Source organism: Ovis canadensis, chromosome 11 (assembly GCF_042477335.2).
Source record: "Ovis canadensis isolate MfBH-ARS-UI-01 breed Bighorn chromosome 11, ARS-UI_OviCan_v2, whole genome shotgun sequence".
Taxonomy (NCBI): domain Eukaryota; kingdom Metazoa; phylum Chordata; class Mammalia; order Artiodactyla; family Bovidae; genus Ovis; species Ovis canadensis.
Genome location: NC_091255.1, coordinates 36,386,496 through 36,401,177, shown reverse-complemented (window position 1 = coordinate 36,401,177; position 14,682 = coordinate 36,386,496). Strand labels below are relative to the sequence as shown.

Sequence of the window (14,682 nt, the reverse complement as noted above, 5' to 3'; positions counted from 1 at the left end):
GGTCAAACTAGGATTATGCATTTAGTAAAAGGGTAGTGACATTTTTCTCCCATCTAATGGCCTTGTGGTTTTGTTTATGGTTTTATAAACCATAAACCTGCTTCACTGAACAATGTTCCAATAACTTTCTTGAGTGATCATCAACCTACCGTGGTCTCCCAAAGTTTTCTATGTTCCCTTCTCTATCTATAGTTCCCTACTGGGACGTCTACAACTACCTGTATAACTATCTTATTCTATCCCCATCAATATTAATGTAAGATATTAATAATGAAGGAAATGGTTTTTCCAGTAGTCATGTATGGATGTGAGAGTTGGACTGTGAAGAAAACTGAGCGCCAAAGAGCTGATGCTTTTGAACTGGGGTGCTGGAGAAGACTCTTGAGAGTCCCTTGGATAGCAAGGAGATCCAACCAATCCATCCTAAAGGAAATCAGTCCTGAATATTCATGGGAAGGACTGATGCTGTAGTTGAAACTCCAATACTTTGGCTACCTGATGTGAAGAACTGACTCATTTGAAAAGAGCCTGATGCTGGGAAAGATTGACGGCAGGAGGAGAAGGGGACAACAGAGGATGAGATGGTTGGTTGGCACCACCGACTCAATGGACATGAGTTTGAGTAAATTCAGGGAGTTGGTGATGGATGGGGGTGGGGGTGGGGTGGGGGCCTGACGAGCTGCAGTCCATGGGGTCACAAAGAGTCGGATGTGACTGAGTGACTGAACTGAACTGAAAAGGAAATTGGATGTGGGAACTCTCATAGTGTCTTTATAATTTTCCTATAAATCTAAAACTGTTCTAAAAATTAAGATTGTTAATCTTAAAAAATAATAATCTGAAAAAATAATAATACTTTAAAAGTTTTCTATATGTAGGATGTCTGGATATTACAAATGAAAGGCTTCAGCCAGTAGTTCTAAAACTTTAGCACATATCAAAATATCTTAGTGGGTTTGTTAAGCGTCTCATCAGGCCCCATCTTCAGCACCAGAGATCTAGTGTGGGACTAGAGAATCTGCATTGCTATGAAGTCCCCTGGGGCTTCCCTTGTGGCTCAGGGGTAAAGAATCCACATGAAGGAAACACAGGACATGTGGGTTCCATTCCAGGGCCAGAAAGATTCCCTAGAGGAGGAAATGGCAACCCACTCCAGTATTCTTGCCTGGAGAATCCCATGGACAGAGGAGCCTGGTGGGCTACATATAGTCCATGGGGTCACAAAGAGTTGGACACGACATCACACACACCCATGAAGTCCGCAGGTGCTGCTGTTGTTGTTCCAAGGACTGTAATTTGAGAACCACTGGCATAAACTCAAAAATTAAAACAATGATGAGCTCTCATCCTACCAGCAGATAGGGTAGGGGTCCTGGAAAGAGAGAACCCCACATGGCTTTCTTGACAAAAGAAGCCATTTTGTGATCCAAGCCTGGCTACAATGTTTACCCTAGAACAGATCTCAGTAATTAAAATCTTAGAGGAACAAAAGAATGCAAGAACAGAGTCAAAGCATTTAGAAGCAACAGTTCAGTGACAAAACAAGAGTCCTGGGTCCTCCTCGATTGAACTGTGGTGTTGGAAAAGACTTTTGAGAGCCCCTTGGACCACAAGGATGTCAAACAAGTCAATTCCAAAGAAAATCAGTCCTGAATATTCATTGGAAGGACTGATGCTGAAGCTGAAGCTCCAATACTTTGGCCACCTGATGCAAAGAACTGACTCATTGGAAAAGACCCTGATGCTGGGAAAGATAGAAGGCAGGAGGAAAAGGGGACAATAGAGGATGAGATGGTTGGATGGCATCACTGACTCAATGGACATGAGTTTAAGCAATCTCTGGGAGTTGGTGATGGACAGGGAAGCCTGGTGTGCTGCAGTCCATGGGGTCGAAAAGAGTTGGACACGACTGAGCTGAGCTACTGAACTGAACTAAACTGAGGTCCTCCTCAAGGGATATACATAACAATCCTATCTTTGAGTTGCTCTAGGGGAACAAAGGTCCCACACACAGGTGGGGAATGGTAACTTCTAGCTAAAACCTGCAGACGGGTGGGAACCTAAGGAATGAAGATGTTAACTTTCTTCTGTCGTTTGTGATTTCAATCAGTGAAAGCTTGGACTTTTGCCCCTATTCTGTGCTGGATTCTCTTCTGCTCAAGCCCTGTCATGTATAAGCAAACCCCAGCCAAACCGCTTCATGAATATGCACATACTTTTAGCTTAAAACTTTCCTAATTTTGCTGTTCGGGAAACACAGCTTTGGGAAAAATTGCCGGTTTTCTTTTTTCTTTTTTTTTTTTGCCGGTTTTCTCCTTACTTAAAGTCTTCCTTCTCTCACTGTTTGGCTTGGTCGTGTCTTTTGACTCGACACTCACTGAGACGAATCCAGTTTTTCAGGTGATAACCCTAGCCAGCAGGTGGAGGCATTTGTGGAGCATTCCTTGGACATTTTCAGGGGACCTTTTCAGAGCCTCTATCGAGAAGCCCCATTATCTGCTCCACACCTCCTGAAAGTGAAAGTGAAGTCGCTCAGGCGTGTCCGACTCTTTGCCACCCGTGGACTGTAGCCCACCAGGCTCCTCTGTCCATGGGATTCTCCGGGCAAGAATACTGGAGTGGGTTGCCATTTCCTTCTCCAGGGGATATTCCCGACCCAGGGATCGAACCCAGGTCTCAAAATCTGTGATTTAGCAGTAAACTGGTGAGAAAAGACTCAGACTCAGCTCCCCAGCCCTGGGAGTGTTCAAGAACTCCCATTGTAGTGGAGGAGTCAGAGTAAACAATTGCTGAAATAAAGTGAAAGTGAAGTCTCTCAGTTGTGTCTGACTCTTTGCGACCCCATGGACTTCAGCCTCCCAGGCTCCTCTGTCCATGGGATTTTCCAGGCAAGAGTACTGGAGTAAGGTGCCACTTCCTTCTCCAGGGGATCTTCCCTACTCAGGGACTGAACCCGGATCTCCCGCATTACAGGCGGACGCTTTACCCTCTAAGCCAAATCAAATCAGAAACGAAGGTTTCTCATTTACTTGAGGAACAAAGCAGGATGGAAGTGGCTAAAAAGCTTCAAGGATCAGGAGAGATGAAGCTCAAGTTGAAGAGTGATTTGGAGGTTACCAGGATAAGGGTGCCATGGGAACAGGATATGCAAGGGCACAAGGAGACCAATTGAGCACCTAGAGAAAATAAAACACTTCCACTCAGGCTTACGCAATACATAATTATCATTCCCATTTTACAAAGAAAGCTCTGAGATGTTAAGTAACTTGCCTAAGGCCATCCAGCTGGTAAGCAGGAAGACCCAAACTCTACCTCAAAAGATTCTCTAGGTCAGTTGTGCCCCCTAACTCCTTCTCCCACCCCAGAAGACATCCCTTGTTCTCCTGCCATCTTTCTCCAAAGCCTTCCCCCTCTTTTCTCAGAAGTCCTTGCATAATTAACCATTACCAGGCTCATGAACAAGGACAGGAGAGTCTCAGGATCTCTTCCACCACTTGCTGGCCTTGTATAACCTAGGCTCAGGGATCAAAATCCCACCCTACTCAGCCTGCCTGCTGTTTTCCTCTGGGTTGCTGTGAGGATCAAAAGAGCATAAAGATGTGACTCTGTTCCTTCCCTGCGATCCTTCAGGACCCCTTCCTCTGCACCCGCAGGCACCACATCCCCGCCCTGGAACCTATTATGCAAACATTTCACTCAGTCTAAGGATATCTGTTCAGTCCAGGGGCGAGTTCTCCTGACGTCGATCCGAGGAGTGGATATACAGTTTGGCAACCCCACCCGGCGACGACCCGGGATAGAAGAAGAAGGGGAGCCCTCGGTTCGCAAAAGGAGCAGCCCCAAACAGGCCGATGAACTGCTGCCTCCGCACTCGGCTTCTGCGCCCGTCCAGTGACCCAGGGTCCAACCTCTCCTCCTCCTTACCAGTGATAAAAAACAAAACAAAACAAAACTCTGCTCCCGGGGGACCCCTCTCAGCACCCTGAGTCGACAGCCCAGGTACCGGTGCCGGGGTGTGGAGAGTTAACTCCAACCGCTTCTCTGCAGATTCCGGGAGCCGGGTCGCCTGGAGCACCTTCCATTGGCCGTCAAGCCGGCTCGGCGTTGATTGGCTGCGGCTCTCGGCTACGCCTCTCCAAGGCTCCTCATTGGGCGCTGCTTTCCAGTGATCCGAGTGTGGTGGCCAGGCCTCCGTAGGCTAACCCGGGTGAAGCTGCTGCAGGCTCCGGCAGATGCCTGGGGGCGCTCATTCTCTGCTGAGTCTTGACTTCCTTCCCCGTTTCAGACCTCGCTGCTGTCCCGGGGACGCCACCGGATCTTCTCCTGGTCCTCTCCCTCCTTCATCTGCTGATTTTCTTTTCCCTTCCTCCTCCGCAGGCGTCTCCCCACTCCGCTTTTCTCTCACCTACTCCCAACCCCCGTGTCTGGCCATCCTAAGCATCCCACCTGCTGTCCTCTTGACTTCTGCCCCTCCTTGACCTCAAATCCCTTAATTAACAAGTCTCTGTCATAGCCTTCTCGCCAGACTCTCCTAAACTCATATTTCTTTCTACCATCTCCTGACTCCCAAATTCCAGCTAACCCTTGACCTCTTGATATCTGACCCTGACACTCTATAGATTCCAGACCTCTAAATTTCTACCTGCTGCAGCCTGAACCGCTGGAACTGAGGCTCTCCCCAGGATATTCTGACCTCATTTCTGAAGTTAATTTTAACTTTCTTACCCCTGGGCCAATTCCTGCTACTGCTGTCCCACCATGGACTTCTTGATGAGTGGCCTGGCAGCCTGCGGGGCCTGTTTGTTCACCAATCCCCTGGAGGTGGTGAAGACCAGGATGCAGCTGCAGGGAGAACTGCGGGCCCCCGGGACCTACCAACGGCACTACCGAAACGTCTTCCATGCCTTCATCACCATCGGCAAGGTGGACGGGCTGGCGGCCCTGCAGAAGGGCCTGGCCCCTGCCCTCTTATACCAGTTTCTGATGAACGGCATCCGGCTGGGCACCTACGGGCTGGTGGAAGCTGGGGGTTACCTGCATACAGCTGAAGGCACGCTCAGCCCTGTTCGCAGCGCCGCAGCTGGGGCCTTGGCTGGGGTCATGGGAGCCTACTTGGGGAGCCCCATTTACATGGTGAGAAGAAGGGTCTTGCCTGGGGCCTTCCAGGAAGATCCTTGGTGCAGGGTGGGTGCCTGGGCCTTCACTGAGGCTAGAAGTGGATTTGTGTAGGGGAAGATGAGCGGTTTGATTAATATACTTCAACGAGTCTGGGGATTGGGGAAGGTCCTGGGCATCACAGAATTACCATCCTGTAGTCTGCCTCTTTGAGTTATCTGGTATAGGTGAAGGGTCAGGAGCCTGAGGCCCAGAAAAGGAAATGACTAGCTCAAGGTCACACAGCTGCTTATTGCTAGGACCAGTCCAGTCCTTGCTTGGCTTCCTTGGTGGCTCAGTAGTAAAGAATTCACTTCCAATGCAGGAGATGCGAGTTTGATCCTTGGGTTGGGAAGATCCCCTGGAGAAGGAAATGGCAACCCACTCCAGTATTCTTGCCTGGGAAATCCCATGGACAGAGGAGCCTGGCGGGCTATAGTCCATGGGGTCGCGAAAGAATCAGACACTACTGAAAGTGACTAAACAAGAACAAGGCCCCGCTTAGCACTCTTTCTGGAAAGACACTGTGAGGCAGTGAGGTCTGTAGAAGGAAAGGTAATCTGGTCTCCCTGCCAGGTTATGAGATTCAGGGACAGTGGTCTCTCCAAAGCCAGCTGGGAGGCCAGAGAGCAAGTTTTGCAGAGGACCCCTCAACCTGCCCCAGAGTCTGATGTTGGAGCCTGGTCATGGTAGTGGCTGAAGATCCTGTGTGCCAGTCTGAGAATAGGAGGTGGCATGAGAGGCTGGACACCAGGTCTCCCCTAACTTGGACAGTCTTAGGAAATGTTGCCATTTTCCATCCCCCACCCCTACCCAAAGGGAGGGAGGATGTAGAGTGGGTGGGGTGCCTCGCAGTGCTAGGAGATCCATCCCCCGGGATTGGAGCCAAGGGACACAGTCTCATGACCAATTTGTTAAGTAGGAACAACAATAATTATCAGATTAGAAGGATATTCTTTGCTGAACACCCTAGAGAAAGTGTGAAGGGGTCAGGCATTTGGGTTTCTGAGGTGGGAGGCTGACCTCTGAGCCATAGGCTATAATACTCTGTCTTCCCCAGGTGAAGACACACCTCCAAGCACAGGCAGCCACAGAAATCGCTGTGGGGCACCAGTATAATCATCAGGTGAGGGTTTTCCAACCCCTGGCTTGAGTCCCTGCCCATTCCCTCCCTTCTTCCCCCAGCTTTCTGCCTGTACCCAGCAGCTCCAACCCAGCCACAGATCTGCCCAGCCCATCAATTCAGCCCTACTCCACCCCTGGAATCCACCCAAACCCTCTTTGCCCTATGTTCCCCGTTCCTCTAGTCTTCTGCACCTGTTTCTCCTGCCCCATCCTCCTGACCTGCTAATGTCCTTACTTGCATACACCCTGCCCTGTTCTGGGATGGCGAGGGAGAAAAGGATAGGTTGGTCGATAACTGAGGGCCACATTCATGCTTGAAGCCCACATGGAACTGGTTGTCTAGACATTGGGGTGCCTGTGATGGACCCATCCTTGTCACTGTTAGGAGGTAACAGCCCCTGATGCTTGAGTGACTGAACCCTGCCCCCATGGTCTTTCCCCCGGCCCCCACCAGGGCATGTTTCAGGCACTAACCAAGATTGGCCAGAAACATGGTCTGGTGGGGTTGTGGCGTGGGGCCCTGGGCGGCCTGCCCCGAGTTATCGTCGGTTCCTCCACCCAGCTGTGCACCTTCTCCTCCACCAAGGACCTCATGACCCAGTGGGAGGTACTGCCTGGGGAAGGGGTGGGGCCACCCTGGGAATGTGGGTGGGGGCAGGGGGGCAAGCTGAAGTGGGCTCAGTTTGAAATGGGACAGTGCCAACATTCAATGTGAGGGGGTAGCAGGTAGTCTTGGAGGGTCACTGTCTCTTTCTAACCTTCCCACAGTTCTCTTGTCCCTTCCACCCAGGTGTGCCTGAGTCCTCAGAGCCTTGAGCTCTTGTTCCTTCAGTGTTATCACCGGTGGAGTGGAAGCTCCCTGAGTTACCGGCTCCCTCCTGTATCCCCAGTGCAGGGCCTGGCCTTTCTGTGGGGTTGAACGATTGGCTGACAGAGCTCTCCCTCCCTCCCCCATTAGATATTTCCACCCCAGAGCTGGAAGGTGGCTCTGGCGGCCGCCATGGTGAGTGGCATCGCGGTAGTCCTGGCCATGACACCCTTTGACGTGGTCAGCACCAGGCTGTACAACCAGCCCACAGATGCTCAGGGCAAGGTAAGGGAGTGCCCTGGGGTGTGGGCAGGCTGGGAAAGCTGGGGGATGGGGGAAAGCAGATTGTGGGTGGAGGTAGGAACCCTAAAATGCAGCCTACTGAGGTGAGGCTCCTGGTGGGTTCTGACATACTCCTTCTCTCTGCTCTTCCTCTCCCACCTCTCAGGGCCTCATGTACCGGGGGTTACTGGATGCTCTGCTGCAGACGGCTCGGACAGAGGGCATTTTTGGCATGTACAAGGGAATAGGTGCCTCCTACTTCCGCCTTGGCCCCCACACCATCCTTTCCCTCTTCTTCTGGGACCAGCTGCGCATGGTCTACTACACGTACACCAAATAACGACAGCCGCTTTTCCCCACTCCAGCAAATCAGCACTCCTTGGACTCTTCCGACTCCATTTTTTATTATCGGGAGACTTCTGACCAGATGGCCTTTCATCATCCGAGGGGGACCACCAACACCACTCCCCATTTGATTTCTCAGGATTGAATCACTACAAGGGATAGTTTCCCTCCCTTTCTTGGGTGTTGCTTTAAACCTTCCCTGCCTGTACTCCTGCACATTTCACACTGCTCTCTCAGGGCTGAACCCATCACTCCAAAGTGTGTTTCCTCCCTTTCTCCACTCCTGGCCTTGGGTCCCTTCTGATCCCATGTATAATTTTAACTTCACCCATCCAAGACCAAAGGGAACTGGGGGGACCCAGGTGTTCTGTTAGATTTCAAAGGCACAGAGATTATATTGGTTATAAAGCAAGTTTATTTCTGCAGAGAGGAGGTGTCTTGTGTTTATGCACTGGAAAGGAATTAGGGGAATGTATCCAACCCTTTGTTCCCCTTGCAGAACAGAAGCCCCAGGTCTTCAGAAGCATTATGCAGCATTTCAGCATCCTTACTGGGGACCAAAGATGTTGGGATCGTGAAGGGTCAGACTGGTCACAAGCTGTTCAAAGTCCCCCAGGCTCCAGGAAGGAATTGACAGATTTTCCGGGGCAAGAGATGACCTATTCTCAGGGCTTGGGGGTGGGGAATAGATAGAGAACATCATCTAGGCCTTGAAGCTCCCATTTCCCCAGAAGACCTGGTTATCTGTGACCCCAAACTCGTGGCTCACTCCCACTTCTTTGGAGGGCCCCAACAGCCAGTCTCCCTACTCTGCCCCACCAAGCCTAATTCCCCTGGGGACCCAGTCATTATCCACGTGCCCTTTCTGTCCTTACGGGGGCTGATTGAAGGTGAGCAGGAGATCAGTCTGGTACTGGGGCAGCCGCAGCAAAGCCTGATGCAGTGTCACATACTTGGCTACCTAAAGGGATCAGAGTCGGATGCTTACCTGATTCCCCAGCGCCACCCCCTTAACCCCTCCAGGACGTCTCACACTTCTCTGACCCTCACCTGCTGATTTTCTTTAGCTACCTGCTGTTGGCCGGAGAGGATCCAGGCTTCTTGACAGCAGCCCCTCAGGGCCAGGTTCTCCAAAACGAGGGGCTGCACAGTCTCCACTTGCACAGCCCTAGCCTCTTGCACCCCGCCAACATCTTCAAAGTGGTACCTGGAGTTGAGGGAGCAGGGTCAGGGAGGGGCATTTGTGACTGCTCCTTTCAAGTATCTCTCAAATCCTAAGCTGCTCTCACTTCCAGTGATAACATGTTGCCCTTGGAGTTCTCATTGCCCTGATTAACCGTCCAGCCACAGGCCCCGCCCACTCCTTCGGCTCCGGTCCTCCCATTGGCCAGCCGTGGGCCCGCCTCCCTCACCGGGCAGCCTCCTCGCCCTGCACGTGGGCCTGCAGCTCTAGAAGTTCGACTATCAGGCTCTGGTCTGTCACGCGATGGCAGAAAACTTCTTGATTGTCCGGGACCGGTCGGAGGTCGCTGGAAAGAGGCGAGGTAGACCCTGGTTGACCCCGGTTTCTTCCCGCAACTCACCTGGTCAAATTCCTTTGGTGCCTGGGCCGTCTCACCTTACGTCAATGGCCCCCGGAGGGAGAGTGGCGGAGAAGGCGCCCCCGAACAGTGGGTAGTCTCGCGTGGGCTCCATGGGCCTGAGACTAGAGTGTAGTCATTAAAGATTTAAAAGAAACCCACATGGGGCCACGTGCCATCACTTCCCTGCCTTTCTCTGCAGCCGTGGCCACCTCCAGGTCGCCCTTGGCTTCCGACTCTTTAAGATTTGGCCCCGCCCCGCGGTCGCGCTGGCCAATTGGCGCCCGCGTCTTGGGGGCGGTGCCCCAGCGGAGTTGCTCCCGGAAGCCAAGCCTCGGGAGGGCTCGGGGCGGGACCGCGGGGTCCGCTAGGACCTAAGACCTTGGTTTAGGACTTGTGACGCCCACTTGGTCACTAGCCGACGCCCACTTGGTCACTAGCCCACGCCCATAGGCCTCCTCGTTTTAAAGGGGTCGCACTTTCTAAGAATGTCCCTTGAGAACCTCCTTAAGGGCCGTTACACATCCAAAGGACCGGCATCTTTGTGGGGTCCCCTGAGGTGTGTGGAGGGGGGATAGTTTCAGGGTCTCCACATATCACTCTCAGGGCCTCTTGACAGGGAACGGACTGCCAACCAGATCGCTAATTCCCGGATGCAGAGAATTAGGGAGACAATGGGGCCAGGTGTGGGGGGACCAGGTTAGGATTCAGGCATCACGCCTTCCTGAAAGCAAGACCCAACCTGGGGATTATATTTCTAATCCTCTCAAATCTTACCTTGGGAGCTGAGGTGAGGCGAAGGGATGGAGGTGTGGGAAGGAGGCGGTCCCCACCCCTCACACACAGACACACCTGGACGGAAGCACGGAATAAACTCTGTTGTTTTTCTTTTATAGATTTTTAGAGTGTTCTTAAAATTTCAGCTCAGGTGTATCCTCCCAGCTAATTGATTCATTTATCTTTGAGTCCCAGCACCTGGCAGAGTGTTTAGAGCATAACAGACATGTAATGTTGAGTGATTGAATAAACCGAAGAGGGTGAATTTTGGGACCCAGGGGACCACCCATACCCTCAGGGGCTCTAGATGTCATCTACTTGCCACCCAAAAACTGAGCTAGAGTGTTCTCATCCTGAGGCCATCCCAGCCACTAGGTTCCAAGTGCCATCCATCATACTTCTGAACCCTAATAATTTTGTAACACTGAGGCCAAGGGGCACATATTCTTTGATTCCCTCATCTTACCAGGCCTTAAGCAAAGGGCTGGATATACAAAGGCTATTTAGGACCCAGCCCTTACCCCACCAGGAATTTAAAAAGAACAGTGGAGCACACTTTGACCTTTTTTTTTTTAAATTTTTACTTATTTATTTGGCAGTGCTGGGTCTTAGTTGTGGCATGCAGGATCTTTAGTTGTGGCATGTGGAATCTACTGACAGTTCCCTGATTCAGGATCAAACCTGGGATCCCTGCATTGGGAACTTGGAATCTTATCCACTGGACCACTAGGGAAGATCCCTTGAGTCTTTCTCTTTTTTAAAGATTTGTTTGGTTTTTGCTGTACTGGGTCTTCATTGCTGCCTACGGTCTTTCTTGTTGCTGAGCATAGGCTCTAGGCATGTGAGCTTTAGTAGTTGCAGCTCCTGGGCTCTAGAATGCAGGCTTAGTAGTTGTGGCACACCAATGTATGTAGTTGCTCTGAGGCATGTGGGAACTTCTGGGACTAGGAACCGAACCCAGGTCCCCTGCATTGGCAAGTGATTCTTAACTATTGGACCACCAGGGAATCCCCACCTTGAGTCTTAAAAGTTGCCTCAGAGTTCACCAGGTCATGCTAGGGGTATTCTAGCCAAGGCGAACATCAGGAGCAAAGACTTGGAAATGAGAGGGCATGTTTTGGGGAATGTGAGCATATCAGCTTGGCAAGGGTGCCATGGCAGGGAGCTTTGAGGCTGGACTGTTGGTCACATGCAAGGTGTTTATAGAACATGCTAAGGAGCGTGGACTCCTCACTTATGACAGCCAGCATCAGACCTCTCTCTGAGCTGCATCAACTAAAACATTGTTAGGATTAAAGGCAGTATGGATGTAGTTGAATCTAAATCTGTTTCAGGCAAAGAGAGTGGACTGTTTGATCCATGAGGAATTAGAAAGAGGGAGGGGTGTGTTATAGAAGCCTGAGGAAGAGAAGCAGTCCGGACAAGGGGAACCAAGGAAACCAAGCCGCAGGGTCAACCCTGCTGCCTCCCTCAGCATCCCTCTGTCCCTCCCTCCACACTTCTACTGGCTTGCCCTCTGCGCTGTCCTCCCTGCTAGAGGCGATACTGGCTCTGGCTGCTTTGTGAGCAGTCAAGTAGATAGGGAGTCCTTGGAAAGGGACCTGCAAGGACATAGAAGTTAACAGGGCCCTGGCACCGGGCACAAGGAGTGAGGGCCTGTTCATGGGCCAGGAAGAGGTGAGACTAGACTACGGAGACTGAGGGAAATGCCCGCAACTTCCTCGTTTTGGATCTATGGCATGTCAGGTGTCATGCTCTGCTATGACATGCTGGGGAGGCCTGGCCCTCCACAGTTCTGGAGCTCTGGAGGCACAGGTTAGGTGGGCTCTTCCAGATGGTAGGAAGCAGTCCTCCAGGAAGCGACAGAGGTGCAGGGCTGCACGTCCTCTGGGAGTGGGGTGAAAGGAAGCCCTAACTTGGCAAGTTCCTGCTCTTGACTCTCCCTTACCCTTCACCTTTTTTCCTCTGTGTCTGTCACTAATGGGCTCCCCAACAGCTGATTCTTTCTACATGTTCAAGTGCAAACTTCCCAAGAGGCCAGATCTAATTAGGTCAGTTTTTTGCCATCCAATTTGAAAGTACCTCTTTGGTCAGCTGTCCTGCCTGGCCACTTCCCAGGCCAATACCCAGACACAGATAAGATCTCTTCTTTGTCCATCTGGCTGTGACTAGGATGACCGGTATCATGGGAGAGATCTCATTAGGCCACTTTTCTCAAGAGGGTGTGAACATATGTCCAGCTCCTGGCTCATCTGTTGAAGTAGGCCTGCAACTGATTGATTCTGTACCCCTGGGACATTCCTTCTTCCAGCGCTCTGCATGCATTTGATGCAGTTTTATTTTGGGCTCAGGTTTCCCCAGGCCCCCACCTCATCACCTTTAGGGGCACCAAGAGGTGGAAGTGATGGACTCAGATCAGAGAGATGACTCAACACCCAAAGTCAAGCATCCCTTTAGAGTAAGGGCAATGTATATTTCTACCAAGCACGGGTTTTTAATGTTTTTGCTTCCATGCACCTCTTTGACATTTTGGTGAAGCCCTTGGAGCCCTACTCATAATAATGTTTTTATTATAATTTTTTAAATATTTGGCTGCAACACTCAGGATCTTTGATCTTTGTTTCAGCACATGGGATCTTTAGGTGGAGCAAGCAGGATCTAGTTCCCTGACCAGGGATCAAACCCAGGCCCCCTGTGTTGGGAGTGCAGAGTCTTAGCCACTGGACCATCAAGGAAGTTCCAAGTCAGCATATAATTTAGCCTTTTCATCTGCTTTGTTTTGCCAAGCCATTTCTTTGTCACCTTCCCTAGATGTGGTGTTTGGAAGTGGGGAGGGCTGTCTGTACTACTTAGGGAAAGGACCTAGGAGAGAGAGGAGTTCGCCTTGGTGTGAAGACAGGGTCAACAGAGCTAGGACTCAGTGGTAAGGAGAACAGGATGACTCCCTAGTCCCTTCTGTTGCCCTGGATACATTCCCAGGGGCATCCCAGGATGCTCCAGTGACATGGGCAGTGGGAAGCCAGTTGGTTAGGCTGTGAGATTAAGTGATGCCATTCCTTCTCAGCCTCCTCTTTTTCTGCCAGTCCCTTCAATGTTCCCAGACTCTCCTCACTCCTCCCAAATAACGTTGCCCACACATAGACCAGTGCCTCCCAAACCATCTCCATCTCTATCCCACATCTCTTGTTGTTGTTGTTGTTGTTGTTGTTTGGCTGTGCCACTCACGTGGCATGCAGGATCTTAGTGTCCTAACCAGGGGTCAAACCCACGCCCCCTGCAGTTGAAACATGTTTCTCCCCGACACCTCAAACTCAATAGTCCTAAGCAAAGCACATCATTTTTCTCCCATGCATGCACGATCTTCATCTATAGTTAATGAAGTTATTGCCTACCCAGTGGTCCAAGCAAAGAATCTGCACTTCATCATCAACTCCCCTATCTTTCCTTCACATCCAGTTCCTGGTGATTCTACACACCACCACCATCCTAGTCCTGACCATCACTCTTTCTGCCTGGAGCATGCAAAGTACCTGGAGCAAGTACCAGCCCATAGTGGCTGGTACTCCTAGTGGGCTACTTACACAGGAAGGTCTTTCCTGAAGCCTGAGATAGGTCTCTAACCCAGACCCCACTACAGCAGTGCCCCAGACTTTACCTTCTGGCTTCTGGGATTTCTCACATCCTCTCTTGTCTTCCTTTCCAGCTGGAGTGATCATGTCTTGCTCTTATATAACCCCCTTCAGGTGGTTTATAAATGCAGATTCCTTGACATGCTCTGTTAGGCCCTTAACTGTGCCTGTCCTGTTTTAATGTTCCAGACAGACTCATCTTTGTTAGTTCCTTAACTCGCTTTACTGTTCGCCCCTGAGGCTTTGCAAGTATCTTTAGCTTTCACTCTCTCCCCACTCTTGTAACCAGATGCTGCTCATTCCTGTCTCAGTTAATCTGGGGAATCTTCCCCTGATCCTGAGAGTCTGGGCCACATCCCTTGCTGTGAGCTCCCACCTGTACCCTGAGATTCCTCTAAAAGATATTTTATTGAAATTATTTGCTTCATGTCTGTCTCCCTCCATGTGTGCACCTGCCCAGGGAGGAGGCCCTTGACAATTTTCTTACCTGGGTGACAGGTGGGGCAGGACTCTCTCTTTCACACTCTCTGTCCATGTAGCCACCGGCTGTTCCTCCAGCCTGACCAGGCAGACAAAGTTGTACAAAGCCACCCCTTCTGGGGGAAAACGGCCCATAGTGGCTGGTACTTCTAGTGGGCTACTCACACAGGAAGGTCTTTCCTGAAGCCTGAGATAGGTCTCTAACCCAGGCCCCACCACAGCAGTGCCCCAGACTCTACTACCTTCTGGCTATCTGGTGCCCCCAAGTGTCTAACGACAGGCTGAAGATTTCTTTGATTTCTGCCCCAGCGTTCTGAATGCAGCACGTGCTGGAGAAATAAATACATCTTATGGTGGTTATCCCACGTCCAAGGTCGGGGCAGTGGCCGAGAGTGCCAGGCTGCAATGGTGCAGGAACGGCCAAGAGGAGCTACCCCACGTCCGAGGCCAGGAGTGGCGGCCGGGAAGAGCAACCCCACATCCAAGGAGTGGTGGCTGCACG

General features: G+C 51.2%; 2 protein-coding genes across 7 annotated transcripts; one reads left to right on the top strand and one right to left on the bottom strand.

Annotated features, from left to right (window-relative positions):
- The first annotated feature begins 3,697 nt into the window (after positions 1-3,697).
- On the top strand, positions 3,698-8,141 carry SLC25A35 (solute carrier family 25 member 35). 2 transcript variants are annotated; one of them, XM_069603476.1, is made up of 5 exons: positions 3,698-5,133; positions 6,215-6,280; positions 6,734-6,886; positions 7,238-7,372; positions 7,536-8,141. In XM_069603476.1, the coding sequence occupies exons 1-5, from the start codon at positions 4,759-4,761 to the stop codon at positions 7,707-7,709; spliced, it is 903 nt and encodes a 300-aa protein (XP_069459577.1). In that variant the 5' UTR covers positions 3,698-4,758; the 3' UTR covers positions 7,710-8,141. The 2 variants fall into 2 exon arrangements, with proteins under 2 accessions (XP_069459577.1, XP_069459578.1); XM_069603477.1 differs by lacking the exon at positions 6,734-6,886 and having other exon boundaries at positions 4,165-5,133.
- RANGRF (RAN guanine nucleotide release factor) lies at positions 8,112-13,809 on the bottom strand. 5 transcript variants are annotated; one of them, XM_069603478.1, is made up of 7 exons: positions 13,727-13,809; positions 10,072-10,146; positions 9,333-9,419; positions 9,127-9,243; positions 8,765-8,921; positions 8,590-8,675; positions 8,112-8,385 (listed from the first exon to the last, which is right to left on the bottom strand). In XM_069603478.1, exons 3-7 carry the CDS (start codon positions 9,407-9,409, stop codon positions 8,262-8,264), a joined length of 561 nt encoding a protein of 186 aa, XP_069459579.1. In that variant the 5' UTR covers positions 9,410-9,419; positions 10,072-10,146; positions 13,727-13,809; the 3' UTR covers positions 8,112-8,261. The 5 variants fall into 5 exon arrangements, with proteins under 5 accessions (XP_069459579.1, XP_069459580.1, XP_069459582.1 ...); XM_069603479.1 differs by having other exon boundaries at positions 10,072-10,269; positions 13,727-13,800; XM_069603481.1 differs by having other exon boundaries at positions 8,786-8,921; positions 13,727-13,797.
- Between the last annotated feature and the right edge of the window lie 873 nt (positions 13,810-14,682).

Excerpts from the sequence above, each read along its gene's own strand:
- SLC25A35 (XM_069603476.1), top strand. The coding sequence starts at position 4,759 with ATGGACTTCTTGATGAGTGGCCTGGCAGCCTGCGGGGCCTGTTTGTTC. Across the intron at positions 5,134-6,214 it reads TGGGGAGCCCCATTTACATG|GTGAAGACACACCTCCAAGC; the intron begins GTGAGAAGAAGG and ends TGTCTTCCCCAG. Across the intron at positions 6,887-7,237 it reads ACCTCATGACCCAGTGGGAG|ATATTTCCACCCCAGAGCTG; the intron begins GTACTGCCTGGG and ends CTCCCCCATTAG.
- RANGRF (XM_069603478.1), bottom strand. The coding sequence starts at position 9,409 with ATGGAGCCCACGCGAGACTACCCACTGTTCGGGGGCGCCTTCTCCGCC. Across the intron at positions 9,244-9,332 it reads CCGGGGGCCATTGACGTAAG|CGACCTCCGACCGGTCCCGG; the intron begins GTGAGACGGCCC and ends GCCTCTTTCCAG. Across the intron at positions 8,922-9,126 it reads CAGGGCGAGGAGGCTGCCCG|GTACCACTTTGAAGATGTTG; the intron begins GTGAGGGAGGCG and ends CCTCAACTCCAG.